This window comes from Colias croceus, chromosome Z (assembly GCF_905220415.1).
Source record: "Colias croceus chromosome Z, ilColCroc2.1".
NCBI lineage: Eukaryota > Metazoa > Arthropoda > Insecta > Lepidoptera > Pieridae > Colias > Colias croceus.
Window position 1 is genome coordinate 4067696 of NC_059568.1, and position 18691 is coordinate 4086386.

The window sequence follows — 18691 nt, forward strand, 5'->3', positions numbered from 1 at the left end:
ATAAGATGTTATTGACAGAGGTACTCAAAATGGAGAAATAACCATCCACGCGAAGACCGACATCCGCGCGGACGGAGTGGCGGAGTGACGGAGGGCGGAAGCTAGTTTAGAATAAGTCTGTAATACAACAAGTCTGTAATTAATACTTAATGAAACAATGTACCTAAATAAACGTTGGTATTTCTAATAAATAAATATATATTATTTTATTGGGTTAGAAGTAACAATTTATCTTATTAGTCATACAAGTAACTAATTTATCTCGTAATTTTGTGTAAGGTGTAACAATTATTATAAATGGTATCAAATCCAATTTGCAGAAAACTATTTGTCCGTTTTGAAAAAATCTCAGAAATCCTAGTATAAGACATTATACTAGGTATATATCAAAACACATATCAAAACTAATGACGCCACGGCGTTTAGAAGAACTTGTGACACTTCGTTGATTTTGAAAAATAGGGTTTAAAGTTACATGAGAAACTTAATTTTAAACATAAAAAATATTATTCGTTAGTTAAAGATTTAGAGTAAGTTATTTACATAAGTTTAGGTTAGGTACTCATTCATTGCATTCAAAGTTTGAGCGTGTGGTCTTCCAGGATGTGTTTCGCTAATTGTTTTTTGAATACAATGAATGAAAAATATAATAAAATACAATAAATAATATTTAAAATTCTAACGAAAAGGTTCCATATTTCGCGGACTATAAAATGTAAGTCCATTAAGATAATATGTGTCTCTGTCTCAAAGACATTCATTAGTATCGGTTTATTAAAGACATTATAATGTAACGGAACAATGCCATATATTACGACTAATCACTGCACTTAATGTTAACAATGTATCAATATGAACAGCGATACATCATGGTAAGGATGGTAGAAAGTGGGAAGTGCGCATAATTAATGTATGTACACATTAGTGTTTAATTTCGTAAGTTATAAATACAAATGATATAATACTGTAGTAGGTTATAGTTATACAGGCAGGGATAGGTACATAATGTAAGAAATTAATTGAGGTGTGTTTTGTATTCGATCGAAAGCAACAATTTTACTTAAATATAGACAAAAAAGTTTTGCTTCTTGCCTATATTATAATTAATAACACAATCTTATTGATTGTTTGATGGCAATTATATTCTAGTATATACATATTAAGAAAGATTATCCTTAATAGAATAATTCACTCCATTTTTCTGAATATGTATCAGACAATACTATTAAAAAAAACTTATTGCTAGAGGAGGAGGTATTACAGGTCAACAATATGAAAGGCTACATTGTTCGTATTCCCTTTGAAAACAGAAATTATATCCTACACAATAGTCTAATTTCTATGTCGTATCGCCAACGTTAGTGACAAGCAAAATTACAACAAACAAGGCAAATAACCGTATTATTTAATCCAATTACTGTCGTTTGAAATACGACTATCACGCGATTTCTTCTAGTGTGAAAATCATAAATGTGACAAACAATAAAAGCATATTATTTACGTGGAACGTTGTAGGATATAAAGACATAAACAATATGTACTTATATTTATTTTTCATAGTTATACAGCTATAGATATAGGTATTCTTATTAATAAGGAAGATTCTTATAATATATGCTATAATGTGTGTATTTAATGACCATATATATTATATATACTATATGTATTCGTCATATGTATTTTTAATAATTTAACACAATTATTCTATCGTATTCGTTTCACCTAAATATACTTATATTATGTTTCAGATTAACAATCCAAATCAAGATGAAGAATCAAAAGGAAAACTATTAAAAAAGATCCAGACTCCAGATATAAAATGGTATGTGTATGTTATAAATCCTATCCTACTAATAAGTATTATAAATGCGAAAGTTTGTGAGGATGTGTGTGTGTGTGTTTTTGTTACTCTTTCACGGAAATACTACTTAACCGATTACAATGAAATTTAGCACACATATAGTGGGTAACTTGGATTAACACATAGGATAGGTTTCATCTCGGAAATCCCACGGGAACGGGAACTATGCGGGTTTTTCTTTCAAAACGCGGGCAAAGCCGCGAGCGGAAAGCTAGTCTATTCTAAATACTATCTACATCCAATATTGAAGTTGTCTTTTTTTTAGCTTTATTGAGTTTTGACACATCCATTAAAACATACAAGTAGATACAAAAATTTAAAACTTAATAAAATAAAATAAAAATTTAAAACTTACTTTTAAAATTATGTTACATTTTATTAGTTATTTATTTTATTTTCATATATTATATAATATTCCTAACAGCTATTTATATTACAGTACCTATTTATAATAATTTAGTTACAAAACCAACGCTTTTGAAGTATATTTGTCTCAATAACAAATTGTTATAACAATTGATAGTTATTTTGTAATATATTTTTATCACATCACCAGATCTGCTGAGCGACGCCTACTTGCACAAAGGAACCCTAAATTACTTCTATACCAAATCAAGAACCGACCTATTTATATTTACACCAAACTACTTGAAAATAAACAGCGCGCGCTAGAATGTGAAAATGTGAACTAAACACATCCTCCATACCGCCCCACATTCATCAGGAAGGTGATATTCCTTAACAAAAACAATAAACTATTCCTCGGCTTAACGAATTATAATTCTTATAAACAATAAAACAATTATAGTTTTCGTAGTTCATGTATTTCCGAATAGCGCTACGCAGTTACGTATAACTTCCGACCGGATTGTACATAACGCATGTGTAATATTTGTTTTATAACTACTTATCCTAATTATTCGCTTCAATAAATGTAGTACAAGCCCCTATAAAAGTAAATGTTATACCAATTAGAAGTTAAGTATACGAAAGGGTAATGAGCATGCATTGTCTACTCCTTCTGTATTAAATTAAATCCTTTGAATTTAAATTATTCTTTTGACTCTACATTTTTTTTTACGATTATAATTTTTTGAATAGGTACATATACATATTCATGATTATAATTTTTTGAGTAGGCAACTCATTTAATTTGTAGTTAAAAATTAAACAGCTCAGCTGTTTACATGAATTACAAGGCTTGAAGTTCAAGTCTTTTAAACCAAACAATACATACCGGTTCTAACATAATCTATTAAAATACAATTTGTTTACAATGTTTTCTATTTTAATTACTAACTAATACATTTTAACATTTGTGTATAGTATAGTAATATTTTCTGTTCTTAAACGCTGTAATTTTAGCCCCGAAACGTTCACCGACTAAAATTCCTTCATTCACCTTCCGTTCCCAAGGAACTACATTGTGAACAAAAAGAGATTATAAATAAATCTCATTAGAATATTATAATAAGAATCACACATATATAAAGATTAATAGAGCAATAATGTTACGCGTTTCGATTTCCTCGGTAACGAATTGTATATTGCTGTTATTACGTGATCGTGCTTTATGGTTGTCGACTGATGATATTTTGTTTATTATTTTAATTGTAAATTACACGTGGTTATGGACATCTACATTAATATTATAAAGACTAAAACTTTGTTTCTTTGTTTGATTGTAATGAATAGGCTCATAAGACATAAACTACTGGACAGATACCGATTTTAAAAATTCTTTCACCATTCGAAAGCTTCATTATCCACGAGTGTTATAGGCTATATATTATCACGCTAAGACAAACAGGAGTGGAGCCACGCGGGCGAAACCGCGCGGCACAGCTAGTGGGAAATATAGAGAAATGAAAAAGGAATGACATGTTTAGATCTAGGATGTTATGGATGTTGATAATTAAGATGAATATATAAAGAACAGTTTTTAAAGTGGAAATTCATGTTTTAGTTGCATGTGCGAAACTTTGTAACTGAAAAGCTATCTGTTGTGACATGTAAATGTTTTGATATGATAATATGATAGTGATAATTTATAATAATAATATTTTGTTAGGAAGTGTTATATGAATTAATGTTTATTTTATCATCTGCTGCTAAAATATGTATATGCACTCTAGTCTGCTTTTTAAACTCTCCCAATATTGATTATTTCTTATACATAACAGTATCAGAAGAAGCTGTCAAACGGTGTCCACATGGAGGTCAGCCCTATATATTATGTTATGCCATTTTTTGATACCTTTTTTTTTCACAGTAGGTTTGCTAGTCTACCGTGACTCTACCTGTGGACCACCGCTTGACAGTGGCAGTTTAAAGGTTAAAACTAATTTTAGCAGTAGGTTACACTATAATATTTTCCTTGTAAACAACCCGTAGCCACATATTCCTTTCGTAATGTGCGCTAACCCTGGCACTGAGCGGTAATGCGGATGCTCTCGTATCGCGTGCGCCCGCGCATGCAACGATATTTACCGAGCGACTCTCAGTCCTTATCACATTAATCATACTTAGATGCCGTCTAATAAACTCAACAACTATGTTCGATCATTAACTGCCTCGTTAAAGGAATAGCTTTTGGCTGGCGGGTATTTGAAAGGTTTATGATTATTATTTAGTAAGTATTATTTACGTATATCAGAATACATGCGTTATTTAATCCATTTATAGGACTATTTACTATGACGTATTAAATTTATTATGTAAGAAAAATACAGATATTATGCAGAATGTAGATTATTATTTCGGAGTCGATGTCAGCTAGAAATTATGACGACACGCTTGCTCTATAAGGAGAAAGAGCTTGTTGCTTTACAATTTAAATATTTTAATGTTAAACTAAATCCACCAACATGTTTGTAAACAGTTTTTGAAGTGAAACTTCTTTATCGGGGTTGGACAAAAATTTAGTGTAACATTTTTGCGTTACGCTGTAGGCGTGACATTTTTGCGTTACGCCGTAGGCGGGACATTTTTCCGTTACGCCGTAGGCGTGACATTTTTGCGTTACGCGTCAATTTTTTCTTATCCCTAAGTTTCACTTCTTACGTGTGTACTCTAGTACACGCACACATTTTTTTTTATCTTTTATTAATCTTAATCACTGGGAAAGAGTATGTATCAATTTTTTTGGAAGAACTCTTAATTCAACCCGTACACAGAAAATATGTCATTTTAGTAATACCTGACACCTTTTATAACTCAGACCCCGGAATCACAGACACAATACAAAATCTATTGTGTCGTGGACCGATCGGGCCGCTCGGGGCTCAATGGGTTAATACCTTGTCTTATAAACTATATTTAAAAATACAACTAGATAATCTGATATTTACTCGTTAATATACACTTATAGAGTTAAAAAAATGCTTATTAAAACAGTTACCTATCTAATGAATACTTACATAAACACACCCTCTGCCTTACTGCTCTTATACAATCACGGCTGATTAGGTACTAGTTCACGCAATGATTTTATAAGACATCGGTTAGGTAAACATTACAATAGTTATAATTGTTTATTTATAATATATCATAATGGTAGGCAACTGAGGTAATGTTATTATGATAAAAACATAAACAACAACAAATACGTTACAACAGGGTGTATATAAAAGAAGTTTCTACGATATTTTTAGTTTTTTCTGAGAGGAATTATAGAAAAACTAGCTTTCCACCCGCGGCATCGTCCGCGCAGTCAAAGAAAAACCCGCATAGTTCCCGTTCCCGTGGGATTTCTGGGATAAAACCTATCAAAAGTAGCCTATGTCCTTTCTAGGGTATCAAAATATCTTTATACCAAATTCCATGCAAATTGGTTCAGTAGTTAAGGCGTGATTGAGTAACAGACTGACAGACATAGTTACTTTCGCATTTATAATATTAGTGAGGATATATATAATAGGTATATTAGTAATGTATGTGTGAAACTCATATGGTTTAAATTGTCATTATCAGCATTATCTGAAATTAAATCTGTCCATTGCAGAGAAGCAGTGAGATGTACCATAATTTAATTAGTAATGGTTATCAGAATACGACTGAAACATATTTTGTATTGTATTGATAACTAGTATTTTGTTTTACCAATGTCTAGGTAAATAGTTGCATTGCAATTATGATACCGATTGTTTGAAATGTACTTAATTTAATTGTGGTAATTTATTCGGATCTACAAAGGAATAATCCGTTGCGATGTTATAAACTATATTTATTTTATTCGAAGAGACCCGCCTGAAGTTCATTCTTATAAAGCTACACCAAGATGCTATAATGCCATTTGCCACCTCTAAAACATCTGATGTCACGATCCGTTTCGGGGCAATGCTAGTAAATCAAAACCCACTAAAGATGAACACAATTTGAAAACCCAAGGAGTGATGGCATTCATTCATGAAGACTGGACTCTTTCAGGCGTGAAAATGAATGTTATAAATGAACACGCGTAACGCAAATAATTATCATACGAGCTACAACAACGGTGCGGTGAAACGAGTGCAAAACGAATTGTTAGTCCCAAGTTCCGACAATAGTGGAAGGCGACAATGGATTGGATGAAATTGGTCGGTATCTCGCGTTGCTGTGACTGTGTTTGTGATTGTGATAAGTGTCGTGCCGAGTTTGTGGATTTAGGGTGCCAAATGCGTAATTGTTTCTGTAAATGAAGATGCAGGATTTTTTAATGTCCGCTCTAATACTTAAATGGGACTTGTGATAATGAACTGACCTAAATTATAATATTTAAATGCAGAAAGTGATCTCTATTTGACAAAGAGAAACTTAATTGATTTTAATAAATTAATTTATTTATATACTTTGTCATAAAGTCATAATATTACATAGTTAGTTTAAACAAGTAAAAAGCAATCCACTAAGAATGAAATTATAAAATAATCAAGCTCTATATTTAGTGGCACAGTTATTAAAACAAATTCAAACAAACGTGGACATTATATAACAAATATTTTTTATTTAAATTTTGAATTTAATTCAGTTATCTACTAAATTCCAATATCAGTTATCTATTGTTTAAATAAAACAAGAATAACCTTTGTAATATCACCAATATCTCGAATAGATTCTTTAAACAAATTCATTATATACCTATTCAAAGCAACAACAAATATTTAAATAAATTACTAATAAAGCATATTTTATATGGGACGTTGAACGGGACTGTGAAAGCTTTTGTCAAACAATTGTTATAATAATTTTCATGATGAACGAAATTTCGAATCGAATAATTTGAACTGAAGAAACTATATTAGAACTAGCGCGCACGAGCAAATTTTGTCTCCGCAACTATTTTGTCTCTCCCATCAACTCTATGGGGAGTTGCGTCGCTACGTGCGCGCACTTTCATACTAGCCCATGGGTGGGAGAGACAAAATAGTTGCGGAGACAAAGTTTCTCGTGCGCTACCTCTAAAATTTTATTGACATTTTCGTTTAATTTTTTTTGTTTTCTTTAACTTTGAAATGAAGATGGATAACCACTGAGTTGCTACAGATAAGAGCTAGAAAATAAGATTTGAATACTTAAAAAAGTAGATAGAAATTATGATAAAATCTTTTGACCCCTTATACAATATGGATAGATAAATTTGAAGAATACTTAATTAATGTTTATTTTCTATTGTTACAGTTCGCTCTTCTTGTAGCTGTTGCGTTTGTCTCTATTCAGGCAGATGGACCTAAGTAAGTAACATTTATTTGTAAAAAAAACAAACAATATGCAAATTTAACGTGTATTTAACACTTTATTTAAGGAAATGCGAATTTGTTTATGCTAAGCGAAGTTTAATTTCAGATGCGATGCATTGCGATTAATTTTTTTTGTAAAAGTTTTAGTATGAAGTCAAAAATGTACTCCTATAGAGCTTTAATAGCAACTCTCACCTGCAGAGACTTTTAAAATTCTGTACAGTTCGGAAGGGTCCTAGCTAATTCACAAATACATTACTCCCTGATTGAATTACGTAATGTCAATAAACTGAATACAACCTTTGATCTTTAAAATTAGATTGGCATTAAAAAACAAAACAATCCAATACTTACCGATTCCGTTAAAGCCTATTTATATCAACATATTAATTAGTCATATAGAGAGTGTTTTAATGAAAATATTAATCATTTATTATACATATTAATAATAAATTAATATCGTGTGATGGACGGTACTCGGCGCGACAGGGAAAGCCGCGCCGGTCCATTGACACTAGACGGAACAACGTGTAAAAACTAGCTGAGCACGCATGCGAACGCAACGACCATTACCTTTTACATATGCCTTCCGCATGTAAACATACTCTTACTTTTAGTACATATACATATATAAAATCTAGTATAGTCAAGAATATCTTTGTATACCATCTCTAATTTTCTTTTGTTACAGAAAAAAAATACGCATACATCTACCACAGAAGGTGAAGCACATACACCACCATAAGAAAATATACATAACGAACCACCCTGCGTCCTCACAATATGCCCCGGCTTACATGCCGAGCGCGGAAGGATCAGTGGCGGTACCGACCAGCGTGTTGCCGGGAATGAACCACCTCATGCCCATTAATGATATATATGATGACCACCAGGATCGCGTACCGAACCTTTCATCTGCCGCCTCCCATCTGCTACCTCTGTACCATGCCAGAGGGTATTATGGTCCAACGCACACTGAGATCGAAGAACAAGAATATGATCTGTCACCTTCAGAGCCTTCGGACAATTTTGCTCCGTCAGGGTTTTCCGCCCCAGCTGTTCCCATCGGGTCAGGTCACCCACCTAAACGTGTTAAAATTATTAAACTAAATGAGCCCCCACGGAAAAAGGTAGTCAAGAAAAGCAAACCGAAACGGCTTCCGGCTCGACGTAGGCCGGCTCCGGCGGGACCTCTGATAGAAGGCGAGCATCCAGTTTCCCCATTCCATGAACAGTTTTATTCCGATGTTGATGGTTCAGCAACAATCAGAAAAGTAAGAAAACCTCCAAGAGTTGAAAAAATTATCGATGGTGACACTGAGCACATACACACTTATAGCGAAGAACATATTCACAAAGTACTTTTTGATGGAAATTCAAAAATACCGAACTTAGTTGGAGTTGATCCTATAGCTGCTTTGCCAGCCTATGCGAGACCAGCTCCGGCCTATCCATTTAAGGGCGCTCAAGCAATTTTTGCCATTCCCAGACATCCATTTGCAGGTTTGGCAGCTTTGGGCACAATGGCGTCTCCTGCACACTTTGAATACGCTGCCTATAATCCACGAGAGGTAACTCATGATCACATATATCATGATCACGGAGAAATACCTTCAGGTCTTGATATAACAAAAGATCCAATGAGCTTGCCTCCGAAAGTATCATATAATGGGCAAGGTATAAGATTAAGCACACTTAAAAATTTAGCTAAAGCTAAAGCAGCAAAATATAAGAAGCCAATAAAGCCTGTATCAAACGATTACTCTTACTATGAAGGAATATTCACAGACAATAATCGACAGAAAAAAATACCAAGACCCTCAATCACACCAAGCGGTTTTGAAGCAACTGCTGAAGAAGGTAGTTATAGATCTCTATCTGACTTAACGTTTAAAAATAGTAACACTAAACCGCGGAACCAAGTGACTTATTACGGAAAATCACCAAACGAATTTAGATCATCAAGTGCCTCGTCACCTTTTAGCGTGTCTTCATCAGTCGTGCATGATTACAAGCCAAATAATTTTGTAAATTCCGCATCTGCTCCAGGAAGTTCGTCGAAATTTAAAGACCCATTCGTAAATTTTAAAGATAACTACGCTAACAACTTTGAATATGACACATTCGCATCATCCTCATCTAATTTTTTCGCATCAGAAGACAAAAATGATAGCGGGAGCTTTACGTTATCACCTCATAAGGAAAAAAAGAAGTCAGTATCAACTCAAAACATGAGTTTTAGGGGTAAGGATCATGTAACCTACATAAATCATTTGGGAAGCGACCCTGCAATGATTAATGATGGCACTCCAACTGCTTTGGATAATCTAGATTTATTTGATCAGCCATCATCATCGAATGTAGTCACACCTACACCTCTAACGCACAAGTCTTCGTCTCCTATACACGATATTGTTTCGTATTTGAATTCGAAGTCGATACAAGATCAACCGATAAGTTTACCCGAAGCGTCGAATAATAATTTCCAGTACGCGGAAGCTCCTAGTCAATCGACTACACCAACTTCAGAAGCGACTGTTCCAACACAACCTAATCAGTATAACCATCAAAATAAAGATACTACGGAAAATCAAGTATCAGAATCAAGAGACGCCAAAAACATAAGAGAGGCAAATTTTCACCCATACAGTCAAAACAACAATCCCACAACAGTGAGAGGTAAACTTAAATATGGTGACAAACTCTAGTGATATGGACCATTAAATTATTATTATTAGAATAAGTGGTAGTTTAAAAAGAACGTGATCTTAGCTCTACTCGTGCCTGAAATTATAATTCTAGTGTGATAATAATGTTTCGTAACTTAATGCTGAGATAACTTATTTATTGAAATCGAGTATTCATTGTTTCCTGTAAATAATATACCACATAATGGAATTCATGCATTTTATACGAATTCTTAGAAGATATAAGTAAAAAAATTTAAACTAAAAGCTGGACTTGACTTATTTCAATACCATTTTTGGCGCCTACGACAACAAAATAGCACTTATGCATAACAAAGAGTTTATGATAACATAATAGTAAGGTATGTAAATATTTTATAGATTAAAAAAAATATTCATCGTAGAACCTACAATCTTACTAGGTTGTAGGTTTTACTTACAAGTAAAATATTGCACAAAAATATTTTTAGTTTCTAGGTAAGGTAAGGTAAGAATTTTAAGAACTATTGAAAATTATTAAAATATTTACAAAATGTGTATCTGAAATGTTAACAATAATTAATAAACACAGATAACATCCAGAAATATCCCTTGCAAATATTATGTAATATTTTTTGTTCAAAATAAATAAATATTTCAACTTACTATCTCTAATACCAAACTAATCTACATAATGAACAAAGAATTAGAGATCAACAGGTGAATTTTCCACAACCACAAAAAATACTTAAGAAAAATTTTATGGCAAATGAGCAACTTAAGAAAAATTGTATAGGAAATGTAACTTTCGACAAAGGTCATGAGAAGCGGAGGAGCTTTCGTGGTCGCCCTTCACTTTGATGTTACATAAACTGGTAAGTTCATGGTACATTGCTTGATGTAATCAATAAGTCTTACTGCATTACCTACATGTATAGTATATACATATAATATAATATGTCATACACAAGCGTGTTGAGTTTCGTTTTCAATGGTGTTAATAGTTTTTCAAATTGTTTGTAAATTTTTGCTGAAGTTATTTTAGAAAACATTCTTCTTCTTACACTTAATATATCATCATAATCTATTTACATTTAAATATCACTGTTGGTATGTTGCCGAAACAAAATTTTTGAAGTGAAACAAAAGCGGAAGTGTTCTCGTTTTTTTCAAAGGAACAATCATCAAATTTTCGTTATTAATGATATAGAGCAAAACCAGCCAAATGTTATCTTATATCTTGTTGTTATGTTAAGTTTATGAATGGCCGTTTCCTCGTATACTTTCACGTATCAATTATATAAAGAGTTAGTGTTTTGTACGAGCTTAATGTGTTACATAACTGTTTTGTTCGCTGCACATAATTATAGTTTACTCTGCATCGGTTACCGAAAACGATTTGCAACGTGTTTTAATGATTTCCTTTTGTATTTATTCAAGTCAATAGCTTCGCCACACATTGTTGTCTTCGCTTCGCATATATTCATTAAACGTAAAGTATATTTTAAACAAACAAACAATAGAAAGCATTCAACCATTATTTTATGTGTCATTTTATAAATTTATACTAGCGGTCCGGCCCGGCTTCGCCCGTGGTACTTACATATGAAAAATAGATGTTGGCCGATTCTCAGACTTACCCGATATGCACGGAAAATTTCATGGGAATCGGTCCAGCCGTTTCGGAGGAGTATGGCAACGAAAACTGTGACACGAGAATTTTATATATTAGATTATCTGGTACAAAAAGTCTTACCTTTCCTATCCTCTAATATATTTTAAGATTTTTCTTTGTATCCCATGTCAAGAATCATCCATCTTATTTACCCTTTTGCGATATCTCAAGCAATACTTTTAGAAAATGTTTGTGGAATTACATTATGATCGGGAAGTTTCGCTTCGCTTTTCTATTCATGCATCTGATTTCAAAACAACTTTTCTTCGTCTATCACCAATAGGAAGAAAAATATATAATCACTACGCCACTATTTTAGTATGTAACTAACTAATTAATACATAATATGTATCTTATTACTTCATGCTTCATATTTGGTATATGTTCAAAAAAGTGATACATGTATGATTTTCAAATTGAAATGGTTAACCACAAGTGTGGTGAATGCGGTTTATTTATTGAACAGAAGTTTTATTACCTACTCCTTTATTTTATTATTGTTGCTAATTGAAGGATTATAGGATTTCTATAAACAACCATAATAAGATATTACATTGAATTTATTGAGAATTTTTTATTAACACTCTGTTAACGTACTCTTTGTGAATTTTATTAGTAAGTTGAGCTTTAAGGCTTTTCTTGGTTAGATATTTGCAAGTATAATTTCGAATCGAGAAAGCTAAAATTTCACATGAAATTAATAAAAAAAAAGAATTTTCTATCAATGTTTACTTACTTTGAAATAGTGAAAGCAATCTACAATAACTTCTGTGCAGGGAATTGAACCCGGGATCTTGTGATTGTTATAGTTGAATGATTTTTACACATGAGAATAAATATTTGAGCTCAGAGCAAAATAGATGCTAAATAATGATAATTCGCATACAATAAAAACAAAAAGTCGCTGAGCTTGTCACAGTACAATAACAGTTAGCAATCAAGCAATAAAACGCAAAATTAATAATAATAACAATTTACTCCCAAACATAACATAACAATAACTTATTTCTAAACCTATTTATATTTACATTGACATCAGTCCTTAATACTGGGTAGGCTTCAGGGAAGCTATGACTTAGTGGATTTAGAAATTATTTTCTCTTGTGGTACGGACCGCCTCCGTGGCCTGCGCTGATAGCGTTCGTGTAGCTGTCTCCGAAACTGTGACCTCCAGAGCTGTGGCCATGACCGCCAAAGTCGCCTCCTCCAATGCCACCTCCGTGACCACCACCAGCGCCTATACTGTAGTCACCGTGGCTGAAGCCACCAGAACTGTGGCCGACGCTGTAGCTATCTCCTCCGTGGCCACCACCTCCGCTTGAATAACTGTCATGACCACCAAAGTCGCCCAGACCGCCGGAGCCATGGCTACCAGCTAATGCGACTGTGTAACTGTCGTGACCGGAACCATGGCTGGAGTAACTGCTCCCATGATCATCGTGACCGTATCCGCCGCCACCGATGTCTAAGCTGTTACCGCCGCTGAAACCGCCGCCGTGACCGTGGTCTCCACCAAAACCTCCATGGCCGCCAATGCTAGCGCTGAATCCTCCATGGCCACCGCCTCCGTGGCCGCCTAGGTCGAAACTACCATGGTCACCCCCTATATCGTGACCACCGCCAAAACTACCACCATGGCCGCCTAGATCACCACCTCCGTGACCCCCGCCGAAACTGCCTCCGTAACCACCTAGATCGTGACCGCTACTGTGGCCTCCTCCAAATCCACCGCCGTGACCACCTCCGAATCCACCACCGATATCGTGACCACCGCCGAACCCGCCGCCGATATCATGCCCACCTCCGTGGCCACCTCCAAATCCACCACCGATGTCGTGACCGCCTCCGTGACCACCGCCAAACCCGCCGCCGATATCATGACCGCCTCCGTGACCACCGCCAAAACCACCGCCGATATCATGACCGCCTCCGTGACCGCCGCCAAAACCACCTCCGTATCCACCGCCGATATCGTGACCACCTCCATGACCACCTCCGAATCCACCACTGTGTCCTCCAATATCATGACCACCGCCAAATCCGCCTCCGTGACCACCGATATCATGTCCACCGCCGAATCCTCCGCCGTGACCGCCCAGATCGTATCCTCCGTGGCCACCTCCTATGTCATGACCGTGTCCGCCACCGAATCCTCCATGGCCGCTATCATGACCACCTCCCAAATCGTATCCATGGCCGCCACCTACATCGTGGCCTCCAAAGCCTCCACCAAATCCACCGCCAAATCCACCGCCGCCGTGTCCGTGGTCATGACCTTTCAAGTGATCAACGAAACCGCCATGAAGGTGTTCAGCGAAGCCACCGCCACCACCACCGCCGTGGTCATCGTGGTGATCATGAACGACTACTTCTTTCGATGAATGGTGGTCGTCTGGTATGTGAACTCGGATGTGAACGCTGCAACAAGAAATTAACATTGTAAACTCAAATAACCAAAACAAACTATCTATCTTGAACTCCAGTGAAATCTTAAAGGTTAAACAATAGATTTTCACCATTTACCGCGACAACTAGATACGTGGGAACCGCATTATAGAAATTAGAATTGCGCTAACTTTTTTGTGGTTGCCATAGAAACGTAATTGATACATTAAATACGGATGGTAACTACTCACTGTTCATGTCCACCGAATGTACCGGAGCTGATGCCAATGCTAGCCAACAGGAAACAGCCGAGCTGAAATGCAAAATACGTGTTTAGTTACATAAACCCTCTAAGAGTATGAAAACGAAAGCGGTCAGAACCACTTCCACAAGATAATGTCTTGCGCCGTTACAAATGACGTAAGTATAAGATAATGCATACAAGTGCTATCTTTATTCATCTGTTTTGCTAACATCAAATTAAAATGTAATTTCGGCTACTAAGCGGACATTTAAAGTGGTAAATCTTTGACTCTCTTATTTAGATAACATTTAGGACACATTACAAGTTAATAACATAAATTACAATTTTGACAAATTATCATGACAAATGTAAATGTTAAACATTATCAATATTGTTCCAATTAAAACTATACATAAACAACACTCCAACAAACAAAAGCACATCGCCGTCACGCACACACGCACAACCCCAAATCCAGAACAATTCCCACACAAACAAAGACTTTTCACATTCGTATTTTTCCATAACCAAATTGAAAAATTACTCACGGCGAAATAGGAAGCCATGATGAGTAGCAGCTATCCTCGCCGTGTTCTTCAGATGGTCTATACACTTTGCTCTCAACGCGTGGCTTTTATATGACAGTGAATGTACAGCACCCCTCTGCGCCAACTTTGAAAATAAATCTCAGCTGGATTATAGTAATTATATAGGAACTAACGCTTAGAAAACACTGCTCTTGTTATATCGATAGGTAAGTACTGTACCGGCCCTAATTACGGGAAAAGGGTTACTATGTCCTTTTGTGGAATCACCTCTTACTGTCTAACGTAAGCTGCACAATTATATATTATTAGTTACATGTTCCCATGAGTTATTTCCCATAGTATTGCGTTAGGACGTTATTTACGAAGACTTTTTAGAACAATTCGATTTTAGGGAAAAAGCACGTACAAGAGCTTTAAAGGAATATTTTTACACAATTTACTTTAGTTATAATTTTTTAATAATTGAGTTCAAGTTCACAAGAAAGATGAAAAGAAATTGGAATGTATAAGTCACTATCCAAAACATGCAATGACACATTTTTTGTTATACGTACTATAAAAAGATAATTTTCTCTGTAAAAAATACCTATATAATTCAAAAGGAATGTTACGTGTAAATTTAATATGTATTCGTTATCCTTCCTTTTTCCCTATAAAGCAAAACATTGCCGTAATCCTGTATCTTTGCATTGAAGTGATTGAATAACAAACATAGGTAACATCCTGCAAAAATTCACATATGTATCAAATTAACACAAGATTACTCGTACTAGGAAGTGCTTAGAGTTCCATAATTATTGAATACTAACATGTGCCCGCGACTTCGCGTAGTATTCGGTTAAAAAGCTTATGTGTTAATTTAGACTTTAATCTATATTCACGTCAAGATTCATCAAAATCCGTTCAGTATGTTATGCGAGATTGTAGGTAAAATATACATTTTAAAAAAATTGTTTAAAAATGTATATCGCTGCCAAGTACCAATCTATCTTCTAGTAATATATAGTTTGGGATCAAACTCGTAAAAATATCTATTAATAAAAAATTCTTATTCTTTTAATAATAACAATAAGCTTGAATTGTATTTAATATGTAAAGAAATAGCTCTGTATAATTGGCGCATGCTGTGTTAACCTCTAATTAATTATTTGTTACTTTATCGCAAGAACTATATGTTATAATATAATAATATTTATATTTAAGAATCATTGTAAACAAATGTTGGTTGACCAAATCTATACATATAATAAATCTGTAGAAGGGTCAATTCTGTACATTGAAAATATTGAAAAAATAAATAGCAGGGGGTGTTACTGGATCGATACCAAACCCAAATATGTGATTAAAAAAATTTTTGTCTGTCTGTCTGTCTGTCTGTCTGTCTGTCTGTCTGTATGTGAAGGCATCACGTGAAAACTAGCAGTTCGATTTCGATGAAACTTGGTATAATTATACCTTATTATCCTGGGCGTAAAATAGGATACTTTTTATCCTGGAAAAATACGTAGAAATAAATAGAAATAAATCTTAATTTTTCAGTTTTATCCATAGACGTTGTTCCGTAGAACCGCGAACACACGTTGCGTATTATTATAGGCCTAGCCGTATTTGGGAATTGGGTCCAATAGATATTTATAAGATGTTATTGACAGAGGTACTCAAAATGGAGAAATAACCATCCACGCGAAGACCGACATCCGCGCGGACGGAGTCGCGGGCGGAAGCTAGTAAATCAATAAATAAATAACATTGGTAAAAGTATCCAAAACATTCAATTACTAAATTTTGTTCACTGTTTCTATTATTTTTTACGTTTATGAGCTTTTGATAGCAGTTACTCAGTCGTCAGTAGGAGCTTTTGCAGTTTCGTAATTTTTTTTTAAATTTTCCATTCTAAATTACCATGATGATTCACAAGAACTAAAGAGTTAGATAACAATTTGTGGAATTCGACCTGCGCCTTGCAGTCATTAATCTAATCTCCATACCGAGCTAGACTTCCTATAGAGGTTTAACGCAAAATACTACGAACTTTCATTTGGGAATGCAATTCATATTATCGATTCTATTACTTTCTCCATACAGCCTTTAAATCTCCAATAACTTTTAAGAACGCTATGGAATGGGGACTAGGATTAACGTGAAGTATCTAAAGGCCGGTCCTTTAAAGTCATATCCAAAACAAAATTATTAGTTTTTTAGGCTATATGGGTGCAAATGTTACGCGCACACCTCCGTATTTAGTTAATTTGATTATAATTTCTAAATATAGGTAAGCGATAATTAAGAACGTGTGTATGGAAAAAGCTGTACAGAAACATAGCAAATATGCATCGTGAAGCAAATAGTTGTATCGAACAGATTATGCACGATAAATGAAAGCTTATGTCCGTGCATCCATCACATTAAGGTCCAGTCCAGACGGGAAGAAAATATACTACGACATGAACTCATATAAAAAAAAGTTTGTCATTTTATAAGAACAGTTTCTCAAGTATTAGTAAAACGAATATAACTGTGATTTTATTGCAGTTAGGCGACAGACCTTAATGTGGCGGTCATGTTTTATCTCTAAATCGTTGTTCAATTGAGACGTGTATTAATTTTAATGTTCGAGAATATTAAAAACAGTTCCTGTCTTTGTAAGCTTATCTAAACGTGAGAGTATCCTAACCACGGAAACAATCGAGGAAAACAAAGAACCCAAGACATTATTCTATTTGACGAAGGTGTTCGACCTATGACTAAGAATATTTGCTACTAAACATCCTCTTGAGTTCAACATGAAAAGCCGTTGATTTGTTTCTAGCCTTACACATATTTCCTACACCTAAGAACCATTATGATACCATTATATAACGTCATTGACATTTCAATAACTGCTAAGTTTTTTAAACACTTGATAGCCTTTCACTAAATATTGTTAACTGTGGAACATATGCATATTTACTATGAAATTATCAACTCAAAGTCATAAGGAAGACCATTAGACAAGGTAAATTGATAAACAAACGCTTTGTATGTAATATCTTTGAAAACACATTCTTGTGATTATAATGTTCTTTGCTGCCTGCATAGCAAGACCTACCTTGTGTATCTCTACTAACTATCTAATATCAAGAAATATTAATTTGTTCATATTTGTACAGACAAGCTGGTTGCCATGACTTGGATCTGGATTAAACTCAAAAAACAAAGCCATTGTAACTAAATAGTCTTGAAGCTATTGGTGAAAAACTGAGAGTATGAATATGCAATTGCCTTCACTTACTTATAATTATTTAAATGAGCTATTAAAGAATCTGACTCTACAATAATAAAAGCTTTAGCCTTTCCTTATTTAGATTAATTAACCAATTTTTTTTTTAAATTTAAAGAAATTAAATTTTATCTTATATTATGACTTCTATAGACTTCAAGATGCAAGCTCTTCTGTGGGAAACTTCCCTGAGATTTCCCCATTCAGTATAATCTATACTAATATTATAAAGCTGAAGAGTTAGTTTGTTTGTTTGAACGCGCTAATCTCGGGAACGACTGGTCCGATTTGAAGAATTCTTCTGTGTTAGATAGCCCATTTACCGAGGAAGGTTAT

The 18691-nt window shown here is 34.4% G+C and overlaps 2 protein-coding genes across 2 annotated transcripts; one reads left to right on the forward strand and one right to left on the reverse strand.

Moving 5' to 3' along the window:
* Positions 1 to 6349: 6349 nt before the first annotated feature.
* Positions 6350 to 10405, forward strand: LOC123705297. The gene is made up of 3 exons (XM_045654033.1): positions 6350 to 6438; positions 7520 to 7572; positions 8270 to 10405. The coding sequence occupies exons 1-3, from the start codon at positions 6421 to 6423 to the stop codon at positions 10284 to 10286; spliced, it is 2088 nt and encodes a 695-aa protein (XP_045509989.1). The 5' UTR covers positions 6350 to 6420; the 3' UTR covers positions 10287 to 10405.
* A 2471-nt stretch (positions 10406 to 12876) lies between these two features.
* On the reverse strand, positions 12877 to 15148 carry LOC123705301 (glycine-rich cell wall structural protein-like). The gene is made up of 3 exons (XM_045654036.1): positions 15097 to 15148; positions 14556 to 14617; positions 12877 to 14337 (listed from the first exon to the last, which is right to left on the reverse strand). Exons 1-3 carry the CDS (start codon positions 15112 to 15114, stop codon positions 13011 to 13013), a joined length of 1407 nt encoding a protein of 468 aa, XP_045509992.1. The 5' UTR covers positions 15115 to 15148; the 3' UTR covers positions 12877 to 13010.
* Positions 15149 to 18691: the final 3543 nt, after the last annotated feature.

Coding starts and splice junctions, on each gene's coding strand:
- LOC123705297 (XM_045654033.1), top strand. Junction 7,573..8,269: donor ATTCAGGCAGATGGACCTAA/GTAAGTAACATT, acceptor CTTTTGTTACAG/AAAAAAAATACGCATACATC.
- LOC123705301 (XM_045654036.1), bottom strand. Junction 14,338..14,555: donor ACATTCGGTGGACATGAACA/GTGAGTAGTTAC, acceptor TTCTTGTTGCAG/CGTTCACATCCGAGTTCACA.